The 15,588-nt window shown below is 42.9% G+C and overlaps 1 protein-coding gene across 3 annotated transcripts in view; it reads right to left on the bottom strand.

Annotated features, from left to right (window-relative positions):
- gra (granulito) overlaps positions 1–11,266 on the bottom strand; it is a 325,500-nt gene extending 314,234 nt beyond the window's left edge. For all 3 annotated transcript variants that reach the window (XM_038809070.1, XM_038809071.1, XM_038809074.1), the window contains exon 1: positions 11,223–11,266. In XM_038809070.1, the coding sequence (XP_038664998.1) occupies positions 11,223–11,251 (29 nt within the window). In that variant the 5' untranslated portion in view covers positions 11,252–11,266. The remainder of the gene's footprint in view (positions 1–11,222) is intronic.
- Positions 11,267–15,588: the final 4,322 nt, after the last annotated feature.

Here is a 15,588-nt window from a genome sequence, read left to right as displayed (position 1 = left end):
GCCAATCCATACCTCCTCATTTTCAATTTTTAATCCTTCTAGTATATTAATTACCTCCTCTTTCGCTGAATTCCTGATAGCATCTTCTTCTTTGTTAATGACAAATGCAAACTATTCATTTAATCACTCAGTTATGCCTCCTGTTTCCATATATTAATCCCCTTTTATTGTCCCTAATCAGCCCCATTCTTTTACCACCCTTTTATTATTTATAAGCCAATAGAAGATTTGGGGATTCCTTTTATGTTAGCTGCCATGCTCTTTTCATACTTTTGTTTTGTTTCTCTTATTTTCTATTTCACTTCTCCTCTGAACCTTCTATCTTCAACCTAGTTCTCTGTTGTTTATTCACCTGACATCTGCCATAAACACACTTTTCCTTCTTTATCTTAATTGCTAACTTTTTTCATCCAGGGAGCTAGAACATAGAACATTACAGCGCAGTACGGGCCCTTCGGCCCTCGATGTTGCGCCGACCAGTGAAACCATCTGAAGCCTATCTGACCTACACTATTCCATTTTCATCTATATGTCTATCCAGTGGCCACTTAAATGCCCTTAAATTTGGCGAGTCTACTACTGTTGCAGGCAGGGCGTTCCACACCCCTACTACTCTCTGAGTAAAGAAACTGCCTCTGACATCTGTCCTATATCTACCACCCCTCAATTTAAAGCTATGTCCCCTCGTGTTGGTCATCACCATCCGAGGAAAAATACTCTCACTGTCCACCCTATCTAACCCTCTGACTATCTTATATGTCTCTATTAAGTCACCTCTCAGCCTTCTCCTCTCTAATGAAAACAACCTCAAGTCCCTGAGCCTTTCCTCGTAAGACCTTCCCTCCATACCAGGCAACATCCTAGTAAATCTCCGCTGAACCCTTTCCAAAGCTTCCACATCCTTCCTATAATGTGGTGACCAGAACTGCACGCAGTACTCCAGGTGCGGCAGCACCAGAGTTTTGTACAGCTGCAGCATGACCTCGTGGCTCCGAAACTCAATCCCCCTACTGATAAAGGCTAGCACACCATATGCCTTCTTAACAGCCCTATTAACCTGGGTGGCAACTTTCAAGGATTTATGTACCTGGATGCCGAGATCTCTCTGTTCATCTACACTACCAAGAATCTTGTCATTAGCCCAGTACTCTGCATTCCTGTTACTCCTTCCAAAGTGAACCACCTCACGCTTTTCAACATTAGACTCCATCTGCCACCTCTTAAAAGGGCCTCCTGCTGCTATGCAATAGCCTCATGCTTTTGCCTTTTATTTATTTTTCACACTGTGGCTCTCTCTAAGTACAATTGAAAGACAGTTGGAATCTAACCAACCCACACACATACAAACATATACAATCAACACTCAAACACCTTGACAACAAGGACACCTTTGTAAGACTGCTGTTCATCGACTACAGCTCCCCCTTCAACACCATTATCCCGACAAAACTAATAACCAAACTCCACAATCTTGAACTTCAGTGCTTGAACCTCCCTGTGCAGCTGGAGCCTCAACTTCCTCATCAACAGACCGCAATCTGTCAGGATAGGCAACAGCACCTCCTGCACAATAGTCCTCAACACCGGAGCCCCGCAAGGATTTGTGCTCAGTCCTCTACTGTACTCCCTATACACGCATGACTTTGTGGCAAGATTTAACTCCAACTCAATCTATAAGTTTGTGGATGATACGACTGTGGTGGGCCGTATCTCAAACAACGACAAATCAGACTACAGGAGGGAGCTAAATCACTTGGTTGCAAAGAACCTCTCTCTAAATGTTGGAAAAACCAAGGAACTGATCATCGACTTCAGGAAGCGTAACATGACACACACTCCTGTCTGCTAAAGAAATTTGGCATGTCTGCATTGACTCTCACAAACTTCTACAGATGTGTGACAGAGAGCATCCTATCCAGCTGCATCACAGCCTGGTACAGCAACTGCTTGATCCAAGATCGCAAGAAACTGCAGAGTGTGGTGAACTCAGCCCAATGCATCACACAAGCTTGCCACCCTCACATTGATTCTGAAAACACCTCCCACTGTCTCAGGAAGGCAGACAGCATTATCAGAGACCCCTCCCACCCAGGCATTGCCTTCTTCCAGACCCTTTCATCAGGGAGAAGGTACAGAAGTCTGAAGACCCGCACATCCAGACATAGGAACAGCTTCTTCCCCACAGCTGCAAGACTCCACAACAACTCCCCCTTGGACTGGTCTATTCCCTGTAAGAACACCAATCACGACGCCCTATGCTGCTCTTGCTCATGTAGTTGCTTTGTTTGGTCCCTTGTTCTGCACTGTAACCAATCACTGTTTGTTGATGTACCATTTGTCAATATTATCTGTTGATTATTCTTTTGTCTATTATGTACATACTGTGTACGTTCCCTCGGCCGCAGAAAAATACTTTTCACTGTACTTAGGTACATGTGACAATAAATCAAATCAAATTAAATCAAATCAAACACCTTTGTCAAGCTTGAGTCTAACTATAGGTTTTATACTTCCTGACACAGAAACGTTAAATTAAACCCACTTAAAACTATACCGTATTTCTCACGTTTACTAATAAAAATAAAAATCCCACAAAACTACCATTATTTTCCTAACACCATCACTCTCATCAATATTCAGAACTATATACTGGTTGGAGAGTAGGATGCACTCAGGGGACTCCTGCACTACCTGCCTGTTTCTTCTTGACAGTCCGGCAGTTGCCCATTTACTCTCTATCGAGATGTTCTCAAAGGGTTCAATGTTAACCTGGCACATTTGACAGGCTGTTGTCATGGAAAGAGCAGATCATGTTGAGCAGCTTCTGAGGACAGTCAATTTTCTCCAGAAACATAAATAGACCTTCTGTGCTGACATAGTCAAGTGTTTTTGGGCAGACGCAGCATGGGTTCATAAAGGGCAGGTCGTGCCTAACTAATTTAGTGGAATTTTTTGAGGACATTACCAGTGCAGTAGATAACGGGGAGCCAATGGATGTGGTATATCTGGAGGTCTGCAGAGGGATTTGGATAGGTTAAGTGAATGGGCTAGGGTCTGGCAGATGGAATACAATGTTGACAAATGTGAGGTTATCCATTTTGGTAGGAATAACAGCAAACGGGATTATTGTTTAAACAATAAAATATTAAAGCATGCCGCTGTGCAGAGAGACCTGGGTGTGCTAGTGCATGAGTCACAAAAAGTTAGTTTACAGGTGCAACAGGTGATTAAGAAGGCAAATGGAATTTTGTCCTTCATTGCTAGAGGGATGGAGTTTAAGACTAGGGAGGTTATGTTGCAATTGTATAAGGTGTTAGTGAGGCCACACCTGGAGTATTGTGTTCAATTTTGGTCTCCTTACTTGAAAAAGGACATACTGGCACTGGAGGGTGTGCAGAGGAGATTCACTAGGTTAATTCCAGAGCTGAAGGGGTTGGATTATGAGGAGAGGTTGAGTAGACTGGGACTGTACTCATTGGAATTTAGAAGGATGAGGGGGGATCTTATAGAAACATTTAAAAGTATGAAGTGAATAGATAGGATAGATGCGGGCAGGTTGTTTCCACTGGCGGGTGAAAGCAGAACTAGGGAACATAGCCTCAAAATAAGGGGAAGTAGATTTAGGACTGAGTTTAGGAGGAACTTCTTCACCCAAAGGGTTGTAAATCTATGGAATTCCTTGCCCAGTGAAGCAGTTGAGGCTCCTTCATTAAATGTTTTTAAGGTAAAGATAGATAGTTTTTTTGAATAATAAAGGGATTAAGGGTTATGGTGTTCGGGCCGGAAAGTGGAGCTGAGTCCACAAAAGATCAGCCATGATCTCATTGAATGGTGGAGCAGGCTCGAGGGGCCAGATGGCCTACTCCTGCTCCTAGTTCTTATGTTCTTATGTTCTTATGTTTTGGTGATACCAATGAAGGCAATATATAGTGATCCCATTTGTTCATGGCATTTCCCATGAAACTGCTGTACTGAGAACCGTGGCCAGGATTTTACATTCACCAACCTCCTCCCGCCACCTGATCCCCTCTCCCATGTGTTCTGAGATCGATGGGTAGAAGGGAGTATAAAATTTCAAGGACGGGATTCCCTCTAAGACACCACCTGTCCCAAAGGGATGTGATTATACCACCGGGGTGAGCAGGGCCTCGAAGGAAAAGCCTGCCTTTGCCCCAAATAAGGCCCATAAGTGGCCACTTAAGGGCCATTTCCTGCCCTGTCTCAGTATTTAGGCTAGCGGGCAGATGAAAGATCGGGGGGGGAAGCTAAAATTGAACTAAGTTCAATCGAAGGTGGGGAGTTGTTGGGGGCGGGGGGGATCTCCTTCCATCCACCAGCCCATTTTATCCTGACACTTATTTTTCCTCTGGATCCCAACACTCAATTCCAGGCAGCAAACTGCAGTGCCTCTTCTGACCGTCGCAGCACTGCTCCTGGAATGACTGGAGACCTGCTGATCAATCAGATTGGCTGGTAGATTTCCAAGGTACTGCTTCCTCATCGTGATGGGCAGACGCTCCGCCCTCTGTTAATCAATGCTTGTTAGAGCATGAAATGGCATCGGGATTGCTAGTGTCAGTGGGAATGTGTTCACTCCCTCCAACGGAGACAGAGACGTTCATGCAGATAGAAATGTAGAAACATAGAAAATAGAAGCAAGAGGAGGCCATTTGGCCCTTCAAGACTGCTCCACCATTCCTTATGATCATGGCTGATCATCACATTCAATACCCTGATCCCGCCTCACCGCCATCCCCCCGCCATATCCCTTGACCCCCTTTAGCCTCAATAGCTATATCTCATTCCTTCTTGAAATTACACAATGTTTTGATCTCAGCAACCTTTTGCGATGGTGAAGTCCACAGATTCACCACTCTCTGGGTGAAGAAATTTCTCCTCACCAGTCTTAAAAGATTTCCCCCTTAACCTCAAACTATTACCACTGCTTTTGGACTCTCCCGGCATCAGGGACATTCTTTCTGAATCTATCCTGTTACAATTTTATAGGTCCCTATGCGACCCCCTGTCACTCTTCTGAACTCCAATGAATATAATCCTAACTGACTTAGTCGCTCCTCATATGACAGTTCTGCCATCCCAGAAATCAGCCAGGTGCAGCCTTTGCTGCACTCCCTCCACAGCAAGAATATCCTTCCTCAGATTAGGACACCAAAACATCATATCCCGATGACAGTTGGTATATTAGCCATAGACAGAGTGCAGCAAATACTCACTATACTAATTCCTGGGATGGTTGGTTTGTCGTATGAGGAGAAATTGGGTCAACTGGGGTTGTATTCACTGAAATTTGGAAGAATGCGATAGGAGCTATTTGAAATGCATAAACATTTAACAGGGTGGGACCGATTGAATGCAGCAATGTTTTTTCCTCTGGCTTGGGGATCTAGAACAAAGGGTCACAGCCTCAGGATACAGTGTAGACCATTTGGGACTGAAGTGAGGGGAACATCATGACTTATGCGGTGGTGAAAATGTGAAATTTTCTAACACAGATGGCTGTGGATGCCAAGTAACCAAATATATTTAAGAAGGAAAAAGATAGATTTCTAGATTCTAAAGGTGTATGGGAAGAGTGTGGGGGTATGAATATACATATAGTATCAGCCATAATCCTCTATCTCAAGATAGAGGAGAAGACTTGAAGGGCCTACTCCTCTTCCTATTTTCGATGTTTCTATGTTTCTATTCTGTACACTTATTGAGCAGACACTCTAAGGTCCAAGCACCCATTGAAGTCGATGGACTGTGGCTGGTCAGGACAAGGTGGTTGTTGGCTGACCAGTGGAGCATGTTGGGCCCTCCCACATCAGAGAGAGCCCATAGCACCCATAACACTCATAACTGCTGTCTCTTGTGTTAATTCTCTGCAGTGAAACTGTAGTGGTCTCTCTAGAGTTAAAACCTGGGCAGAATGTATGGAGACTTTTGGCTACCCAAATATCAGGATCCTCTCTCGACCTCTCTGGTTGAGTCCAAAGGAATGTAAAGTACTATAACTAGCACCAGCTTAGTTGCAGTGTTACTACAAATATTACTTATCAGTCCATCTTTGGGCTCCACTCTAGATTTTTCATCAGAGTTTATTTCTATAGTGTTCAACTCTCCCGAGGTATGCAAAGTGGAAATATTTGCTCATAGCTGGGCGTTTGGTTCATGAATGCTAGGGCATGTCCACATGCTGGTGGGCCTGCACACTGAGTTCCTCTGAAGTTTTAACCTTGGGATGCAAGGGACCCAGGTTCCATAAGTTATCATGAGGAGACACAGTTGAAGACATGTTGACAGGGAGGCAGTGTAGTGACAGGAAAAAAGTACAAATTTGGCCCTCTTCTCTAGTCAGCAGTGTAGACTGAAAAGAAGTCGCAAACCAGCATATAAAAGCAGAGAGCATGCTAACTCCCTTTACTCATTGAACAAATCATACAAACTGTTTGACAGAAGGTCATGATGCAGTTCATATGCAAAAACTGTTCTTGGAAAACAGGTTAAAATATCTATGTGGCTAATAAACATTTCACTTATCTGTACCTCTTCTAGAACCAACCCTTTATATAATGGAGATATGTTTCATTTCCATTTTTAAATAATTCATTCTTGGGATGTGGATTTATTTTCGGCCCTGAGAAGATGGTGATACAAGTGAATGGCTTGCTCAGTCATTTCAGAGCGCAATTAAGAGTCAACCACGTTGGTGCGGGCTGGCATTCACCTAACATTGAGACTGGGCAAGGGTATTAAGTTTTGCCCCCTAAAGAAAAGGTTTAATGAGCTAGTTGGGTTTTATGGTACTTCATTGGCATCATGGAACGTGTCCTGATATCAGCCTATTATTTACAGACTTTTAAAAAACAGAATTCAAATGCTATGGTAAGATTTGAATTTATTTTTTGGTTAGTAATCTAAATCTCTAGTTTACTAAACTATTAACTATTTCTCTAAATAAACTTAATTTTAAAGCATCTAGTTCAAGTTGCAAGTAGATATTGTTTCATCTGGCACTATGTAACTTTATTTGATATATATTATATCTACAGTGCCTTTGTAACTGATCGTACGAGGTAATCTGCAGTATAATGATGTTGGTGCCAAAACCTAAGCTCTTTGTAAAATAGAACCATTCAACCATGCCAAAAGTATGCTCAGTTTTCAGAAAAGTAGCGGTGATAAGCATAAACATTGTTATGATTAAGCTGCTGTGGATGTTTTCATTCTACAGATGCAAACCTAATAGTTAATGATTAGGAAGGCAACAAAGCAAAAAGAATGCTGAGCTACATTGCTAAAATAATTGAATGTAAATCTTAGGTTGTCTTGCAATTGCTCTATTGCACCACACCTGAAATATTACATTCACATCTGGTTACTGTGACACATGGAAGTGGTATAAAGAAATTCCCGCAAGATTGACCCCACCTGAACGTGAAGAAAAAGATTAGATAAGCTCAGAACCTTCAAGCTTAACCGTGAATGAAAAAGGTCCTCATTAGGAAAATTAGCAGAAATTATTTGAGTAAAGAATCCATTTTACATTAAAGAATCCATTTTATTAAAAAAAAAGGATTTTCCAGATTTTGCTGCCTTCAGCATCCCAGAAAACCTCTATAAATCAGTCTTCATCTCCAAGGTTTCTTGCGATCGGTACCACTCTTATCAAAAAGTCAGCTGTTTTATTATTCACATAGTTCTAACATTCTGTTAGATCAACTGTGCATTTGACAATGGTATGTGTACTTCTCCTGAATATATAAGGAGAGAAGATAGCTCTTGTTTTATCCTGAACTTTACCCATGTACAAATCTATAGAATGAATAAATGTAGTCACTGTAAAGCAAGAATAAGTATCACAGAATGCAGGACATGGTGTAATGACTTTTCAGCTGAAGGATAAAAGCAAAGCCATTGCAGTGCAAAGTTAGGGAGCCCCATGGGCTAGTCCTTTTGTAGTTGAGCTCAGGCAATTAATGCAAGATCTCATGTAGCTTCATCATCATTTATGTTGTCTGTATAATTTCCTCTGATAAATCTGTGCAAGACCATGCATCTGCAACTTGCTTCTGACACACAGACAACAGTTCCAAGCTTTATATTACACAAGAAATAGTAATCCGCAGTCTATACAGAGCTTTGTATTCTTATAGAGGTAAGGAAGGATATAAAGACAAGAAAGGTTATTTGTTAAATAACTACCTTCAAGGTTCAAGGTAAGTTCCTTGAACCATTAAGCTTAATTTATTGATATAAATTAAGAAGCCTCTACTTTCCCAGAAAAAGACAAAGAAATTAAGTTTCTCTATCACTTTATACTAGTTTCAAAATGTTGCCTTCAAATAGAAGAATTTTATTTTATCCTGGACTTTCGGAACATTTCAACTGATAACACTTCATCAATGAATCCAGGGATCACACAATACACTTCATTGATGATATATTGGGGACCTTTAACACAGAATGTACTTATTATTCAAAATAGAAGTTAACTCAAATTCTCTCTAAGGTCATCTCAAACATTATGCAAAATGTTTTTAAAGCTTAAACATCCAGTCAGGTACCATTATTTGGTTAGCTGGTTCATTGAAGTTCCCATTAGTATTGTAGGGATCTTCAAATTGCTAAAATTATGCTTCCTTCTCAAGTATGGTTTGCAGAACCTACTTCATAGACGCCCAGTTTCAAATGGTTATACAAAACCTTGTTACTATTAAATCATGTAAGTTTGATGCTGGCTAAATGCGGTCAACACATGAAATGTTATACTATAGGGCGCGATTCTCCCGACTTACGAAAAATCGGAGAATAGCGGGCGGCGTAAATTTTTACGGACACGCAGGTCCGATGCCCTCCCGCTATTCTCCCCCCCCCCCCCCCCCCCCACGCCCGCCCCCGACACGAATCGCTGCCCGCCGTTTTTTTACGGTGAGCAGCGATTCTCTCCTGGCCGATGGGCCGATTTCCAAGGCCTTTACGGCCGTTTTTACAAGCGTAAAACACACCTGCTCTGACCGTTCGTAAAAACGGCCGTAAAGTCCCGTTCTCGGGAACCATGGCACCGATTGGCACGGCCGTGGATGCCATGGGCCCGCGATCGGTGGGCACCGATCGCGGGCAACGGGTACTTACCCCGCGAACTCTTTCTCCCTCCGCCGCCCCGATGGATCCATCTGCGGGGCTTCTGCGGAGCATAACGGCCCGCGCATGCGCGGGTTAAACGCATATGCGTGATGATGTCATCCACGCATACGCGGGTTGGAGTCGTCCAATCCGCGCATGCGCGGCTGACGTCATCTGACGCGTCAGCCGTCGCTAACTTTGGCTAGCGGGCTTAACGAAATTCGTTAAGCCCGCGATGCCGGAGTTCACGGCCGCGCGATGCTAGCCCCGACCGGGGAGATGAATCGGTTCCCGGTCGCGGGGGCGGAGGCTGGCGTCAAACCCGCCCGTTTTTGACGCCAGCTTCCTGATTTTTCGTAACTCGGGAGAATCGCGCCCTATAATCCTGAATTTGAGTGATACCAGCGATTTCAGTGATTTCCCGTACCAGCCTCCCCGGACAGGCGCCGGAATGTGGCGACTAGGGGCTTTTCACAGTAACTTCATTGAAGCCTACTCGTGACAATAAGCGATTTTCATTTCATTTCATTTTCATTTGTGCTACAAATGTCTTGCAGCCATGGCAAGCAAGCCAACACCAGAAATGTCTAATTTTGCAGTTTCCTTTAATATTAACATAAGCTCCTTGTATTGCTTTAATCTTTTTACAAACTAATGAGTTGCAGAAAATCTGACTGCCTGCTCAAATTTCAAAATGTGAAAATATGTTATAGGCTTTGACAAAAAGTCATTCAGACTTGAATCATTAGCTCCATTCTTTCTCCACAGATGCTTTCAGACCAGCTGAGAATGACCAGCTTTTTCTGATTTTGTTTCAGATTCCAGCATATGCAATAATTTGCTTTCACTGTAGATCATATATTATTTCAACTATGTTAAAATTAAAAATGGATATTAAATGTTTCATATTTGCCAAGTCTTGGACGAAGGGAAAAAGTGCAAGGCAATACGAAATGCAAAGAAATGTAATTTGGTGGACAGGAAAATGGAGTTTATGGATTTGTTTTTTTTAAATGCATTGGATTTGGACATCTCTGGCTGGGTAAGCATTTATTGCCTATCCCTACTGAATTGCTTGCAAGACCATTTCATTGGTGTGGTTCTGGAGTCATATGTAAAGTAGACAATGTAAGGATGGCAGATTTCCTTTCCCTAAAGGACATCAGTGAATTGGATGTTTTTTTATGATAATCAGCAATTCTTTTGTAGTCAGCATTATTAGACTTTTAATTCCACTCTCTGTTCATTCACTCTCTGTTGTGGTGAAATTCAAACCCGGGTCCCCAGAACATTACCCTGGGTCTCTGGATGACTTGCCCAGTGTCCAGAAGTAATGGAATGGTTGAACAACAACCTCCTGTTTGATCACTGTAAAAGTGGATATAACTAGTGCAAGAAAAAGATACAAAGAAGTTGTGTGTAGTACTCCCCAGAGGACAGTAGAACACTCTCCGTGATGAAATCACCAGGATCAATGGTTTGTGCAGCACCCAATATAATGTACAGAACTTGGCAAATCTGGCATGCAGAAAATGTTCTGTGCTCTGTTCAACTGGTGCCTCTTTTTCGAGACAAAAGTGATCAACTCCAAACCTGTTAATTATCTAAACAGTTACTAAAAACTGGCTTTATTTTTGTATGTAGGGTTCGCCAGCAGCCTTTAAACACACGGTGCACTTTCTTGGCAGAAAATGGGCAGAAATTCAATAAAATAGTATAAAAGGGTTTATCATGTTGCTTAAAAAATTCAATGCTACTATCTGTTTTTGACGATTTTAACAAGAAAAACAATTTATAATTAATAATACAATCTATGCATAGTCAAAGAATTTGAAATAAATCGTGGAGTTTAATTTTTAACTATCCTTGCCCTAATACTATTCAAATTTTTACTGATCATAAGTAATCCTGAAGAAATAATAATCAAACAGGAGAACCTCCAATACCAATTCTTCAGAAAAATAATCCCTTGATATTAATATTCTGAGCATGACAAAACAACCTTAAATAAGTAATTTCACTGTGAAATAGTAAACAGAATACACAAGAGTATATAAATATTAAAATGTAGGTACAGGTCATAATAAACTTACACTTTGTTCTCTCTATACGCATCCATCATGGTGCAACAGAGGCATTGTGGCGTGACATACATTTGCTGACTTTGTACTAATTGTTATTTCAATACAATGAATTCAAATCGTTCTCCAACTTGTTTTTCAACTTTGACAATCATTTCTGCTAATACTGCCATCTTCTGGGGAAGAGACTTAAAACCAATCCATAATATTTTTTTTCAGCATAATGCAGAACTAAAGGAAGTGCCAGAATAGGAAGATATTGGGCAGAATTGTTGGGTTGCTTCCACCGGCATCATTTTCTGTTCCTGCTGAAGTCAATGGACGTTTGAACGCATTTTCCACCCCCACTGTAACTGGGCCATAAAATTCTGTTCTTGTTCATATAACTTTATGTATGGCTCTCAGGTCCCTGCTGGGGATTTATCACATGAATTATTCCATCAAACATTACACAGTTTTTCTAATTGTCCTGTTGGACTACCTTTTCTCTCTGCGTAGAAAAGTGGGCGTTCCTAATTTTGGAAAGTACCATTGGGCTCATCTCTGGAGCAGACGTTTAGCTCACACGGCAAAAACCTGTCCCGGAGTTAAAATCGGAAGCAAAGTGAAATACTGAACAAGGTAGTTCTTTTTAGTGTCATGTCACACTCAATTTTTCCACTGAATGTTCATATCTCTCTTGACTCTGAAATAACTCAAGCTGCTTTCTGCAAATGTTTATATCCATTCTTTTTCCCCAGTAAACTATTTGTTAAAGGGAAGATGGTATCAGTCAATAGTCTAATAGGTGACTCATCCAAACTCATCACTGTGAAATCCATACCATTATCATGGTTTGGCCCTCACTTCAGTTTAGAACAGTACAGCACAGAACAGGCCCTTCGGCCCTCGATGTTGTGCCGAGCAATGATCACCCTACTCAAACTCACATATCCACCATATACCCGTAACCCAACAACTCCCCCTTAACCTTACTTTTTAGGACACTACGGGCAATTTAGCATGGCCAATCCACCTAACCCGCACATCTTTGGACTGTGGGAGGAAACCGGAGCACCCGGAGGAAACCCACGCACACACAGGGAGGACGTGCAGACTCCGCACAGACAGTGACCCAGCCGGGAACCGAACCTGCGACCCTGGAGCTGTGAAGCATTGATGCTAACCACTATGCTACCGTGCTGCCCCTTCAGTTTGATATTTGGGCTGTACCATATTATAGCAGCGAGCAGACCGTCCACTAAGTGGATGGGATTTGCCAAATACCCCGCCATGTGTATTTCAGCGACGGTCCGCCAGCAGAATCTACTGACCCCGCCATTAACAATGGGATTTCATGGCACAGCTGTGGAGCGATGTGCTGGAGGTGGAGGAGGAGGACTATGTGGCCACCTCCGAAGAGGATGAGGATGTAGTGCTGGACCAGGAGGAGCTGGAGGACGTGCCCAGGGAGGACCTGCAGGACCAGCCAGAGGATGGAGGATAGGCGGCAGCGGCAAGGGTCTGGAAAGCCCAGAGGGCCAGGGGCGCCCCTCATCCTCGCCCGTTTCACATAGGACTTGGCTTTTTCCGTCATTCCCCTCTCCCCACCCCACTTTCCCACCCATTCCCTCATCTGCCGTCCCTCTCCTCCACCTTCACCATCCTCCTCCCACCCCAATTCCCACCCTCCCAGGGTCGCTGTAACACCATTCCAGGGTAATGGGACTGTACCAGCACTGTCAGCAGATGACGTTCAAAGGTAGGGGTGTGATGTTAACCCGCAGAGTGCTGAGCGCTGGAGCTCCTCATTCAATACCAAAGTCTGACCCCTGTCTGTCTGCTCAGTGGTCACCCACACCCATCACCTGCACGTGGTTTGCCAGGTGGGGGTGGGGGGCTGGGGGGGAGAAGCCCAGGACCCCCATGTCCGGGAAGATGAGGCATGGGATTGATGCTGATCCTGCATTGTGGAAGAAAGTGCCAGAGAATCATATTGGTCGAGGTCAACAGATTTTAATGATTAACATAAGTATCCCCAACTGCCCCACTCTTCCTGATGGTGCCGCCCCACTAACCCCACCCCTCCTAGATCCTCATCGAATGAATGAAATGAAAATCGCTTATTGTCACAAGTAGACTTCAAATGAAGTTACTGTGAAAAGCCCCTAGTCGCCACATTCCGGCGCCTGTTCGGGGAGGCTGGAACAGGAATTGAACCATGCTGCTGGCCTACCTTGGTCTGCTTTCAAAGCCAGTGATTTAGCCCTGTGCTAAACCAGCCAATCATAGAACCATAGAAATGTTACAGCACAGAAGGATGCCATTGAGTCCATCTTGTCCATGCAAGCCTGAAGACATCGAGATGCCCATTCTAATCCCACCTTCCTTCACCCGGTCCATAGCCCTGTAGCTTAGAGCACTTAAGGTGTAGATCCAGGTACTTATTGAAAGAGTTTAGAGTTTCTGCCTCCACCAACAACTCAGGTACTGAATTCCAGATTCCTACTACCCTCTGCGTGAAATGTTTTTCCTCATGTCCCCTCTATACCTTCTGCCACTTATCTTGAATCTATGTCCCCTGGTTCTAGAATTCTTCACCAAGGGAAACAATTTTATCCTGTCCACCCTATCTCTTCCCCTCATAATTTTGTACATTTCAATTAAGTCACCCATCAGCCTTCCTTGTTCCAAGGAAAATAACCCCAACCTATCCAATCTCTCATCATAGCCACACTTTTCTAGCCCTGGCAACATTTTTGTAAGCCTCCTCTGCACTCTCTCCAGAGCAATAACGTCCTTCCTGTAATGTGGCAACCAGAACTGCACACTATAATCTAGTTGTGGCCTCCACCGGTGTTTTGTACAATTCCAACATTATATCCTTAATTTTATATTCTACACCTCTGCTAAAGAAGACCATTCCGTATGCTTTCTTCAGAACCTTGTCTACATGAACTGCTGATTTTAGGGACCTGTGTACTTGTACACAAAGATCTCTCACTTCGTCTATCCCTCTTAGTATATTCCCATTTATTGTGTACTCCCTATAACGGTTTGACCTCCATAAATGCATGACCTCACACTTCTCAATTTTAAATTCTATCTGCCACTTTATAACCCACTCCACCAATCCATCTCTATCATTCTGGAGAATATAGCTGTCCTCTATATCTCCAACACTCGGCCAATCTTTGTGTTGTCATGTTCACATCCATATCATTAATACATAACAAAACAGTAAGGGTCCCAACACCTCCCTCATGGAACACCACTTGAAACAACTTTTCAATTGCAAGAGACAGCCATCGACCATTACTCTTTGTTTCCTGTTACTAAGCCAATTGTTTATCCAGTTTGCCACATTGCCCTGTATCCCATTGGCTTTCACTTTCTTGACTAATCTGCCATGCACTCAGGTACTGAATTCCAGATTCCTACTACCCTCTGCGTGAAATGTTTGTCAAATGCCTTGCTAAAATACAAGTACACCACATCCACTGCACTACATATGAACCCTTCTTGTCACTTCCTCAAAGAATTTGATCAAATTTGTGATCCATGCTGACTATCCCATGCCTTTCTATGTGACAGCTAATCCTATCTCTCAGGATTGATTTTACTAATTTGCCCACCACTGATGTAAGACTAACTGGCTTATAATTGTTTAGCATTTACTTTGATCCCTTTTTGAACAATGGTACCACATTTGCATTTCTCCAGTCCTCTGGTACCTCCCCTGTGTCTAGTGAGGATTGGAAAATCATACACAGAGCATTTGACTCCTTCAATAGCCTCAAAAATAATCCATCTGGCCCTGGCGCTTATCAACTTTCAAGCATTTCAATCCTTCGAGTACTTCCTCTCTCTTTATGGTTATCCCATCCAGTATATCACAGTGTTCCTCCTTCACTACTATATCTATATTATCCATTTCCCTTGAAAACAGGAGACATTTGAAACCCTTCACACAACTTCTGCATCTATACAAAAGTTCCCTTCTTCATCTCTGATAGGTCCCACTTTTTCCTTACCTTACATTAATAAATTGGTAAAACATCTTTGGGTTTCTTTAACTTTATATGCTAATCATTTTTCATGCCCTCTCTTTGATTTCCTTATTTTCTTTTTGACTTCGTCCCTGCACTTTCTAAACTCGTCTAGGCTATCTGCAGTGCTTAGTTCTTTGTGCCTATCATACGCCTTATTTTTCTGTTTGATCTTCCCCTGTATTCCTCGAGACAACCGGGGGGGGGGGGGGGGGGGGGGGGGGGGCTAAATTGGCAGTACCACTTTTATTTTGGAGGGGACACGTCTATTTTGTGCATTTAGGGTCTCTCCTTTTAGTATTACTGTTAGGCTAAATCTCAGTTCAATGAGTGAGTCGACACAGTAAGGC

The sequence above is a fragment of the Scyliorhinus canicula genome, chromosome 10, assembly GCF_902713615.1.
Source record: "Scyliorhinus canicula chromosome 10, sScyCan1.1, whole genome shotgun sequence".
Lineage (NCBI taxonomy): Eukaryota > Metazoa > Chordata > Chondrichthyes > Carcharhiniformes > Scyliorhinidae > Scyliorhinus > Scyliorhinus canicula.
This window is presented reverse-complemented; position numbering and strand designations above follow the sequence as displayed.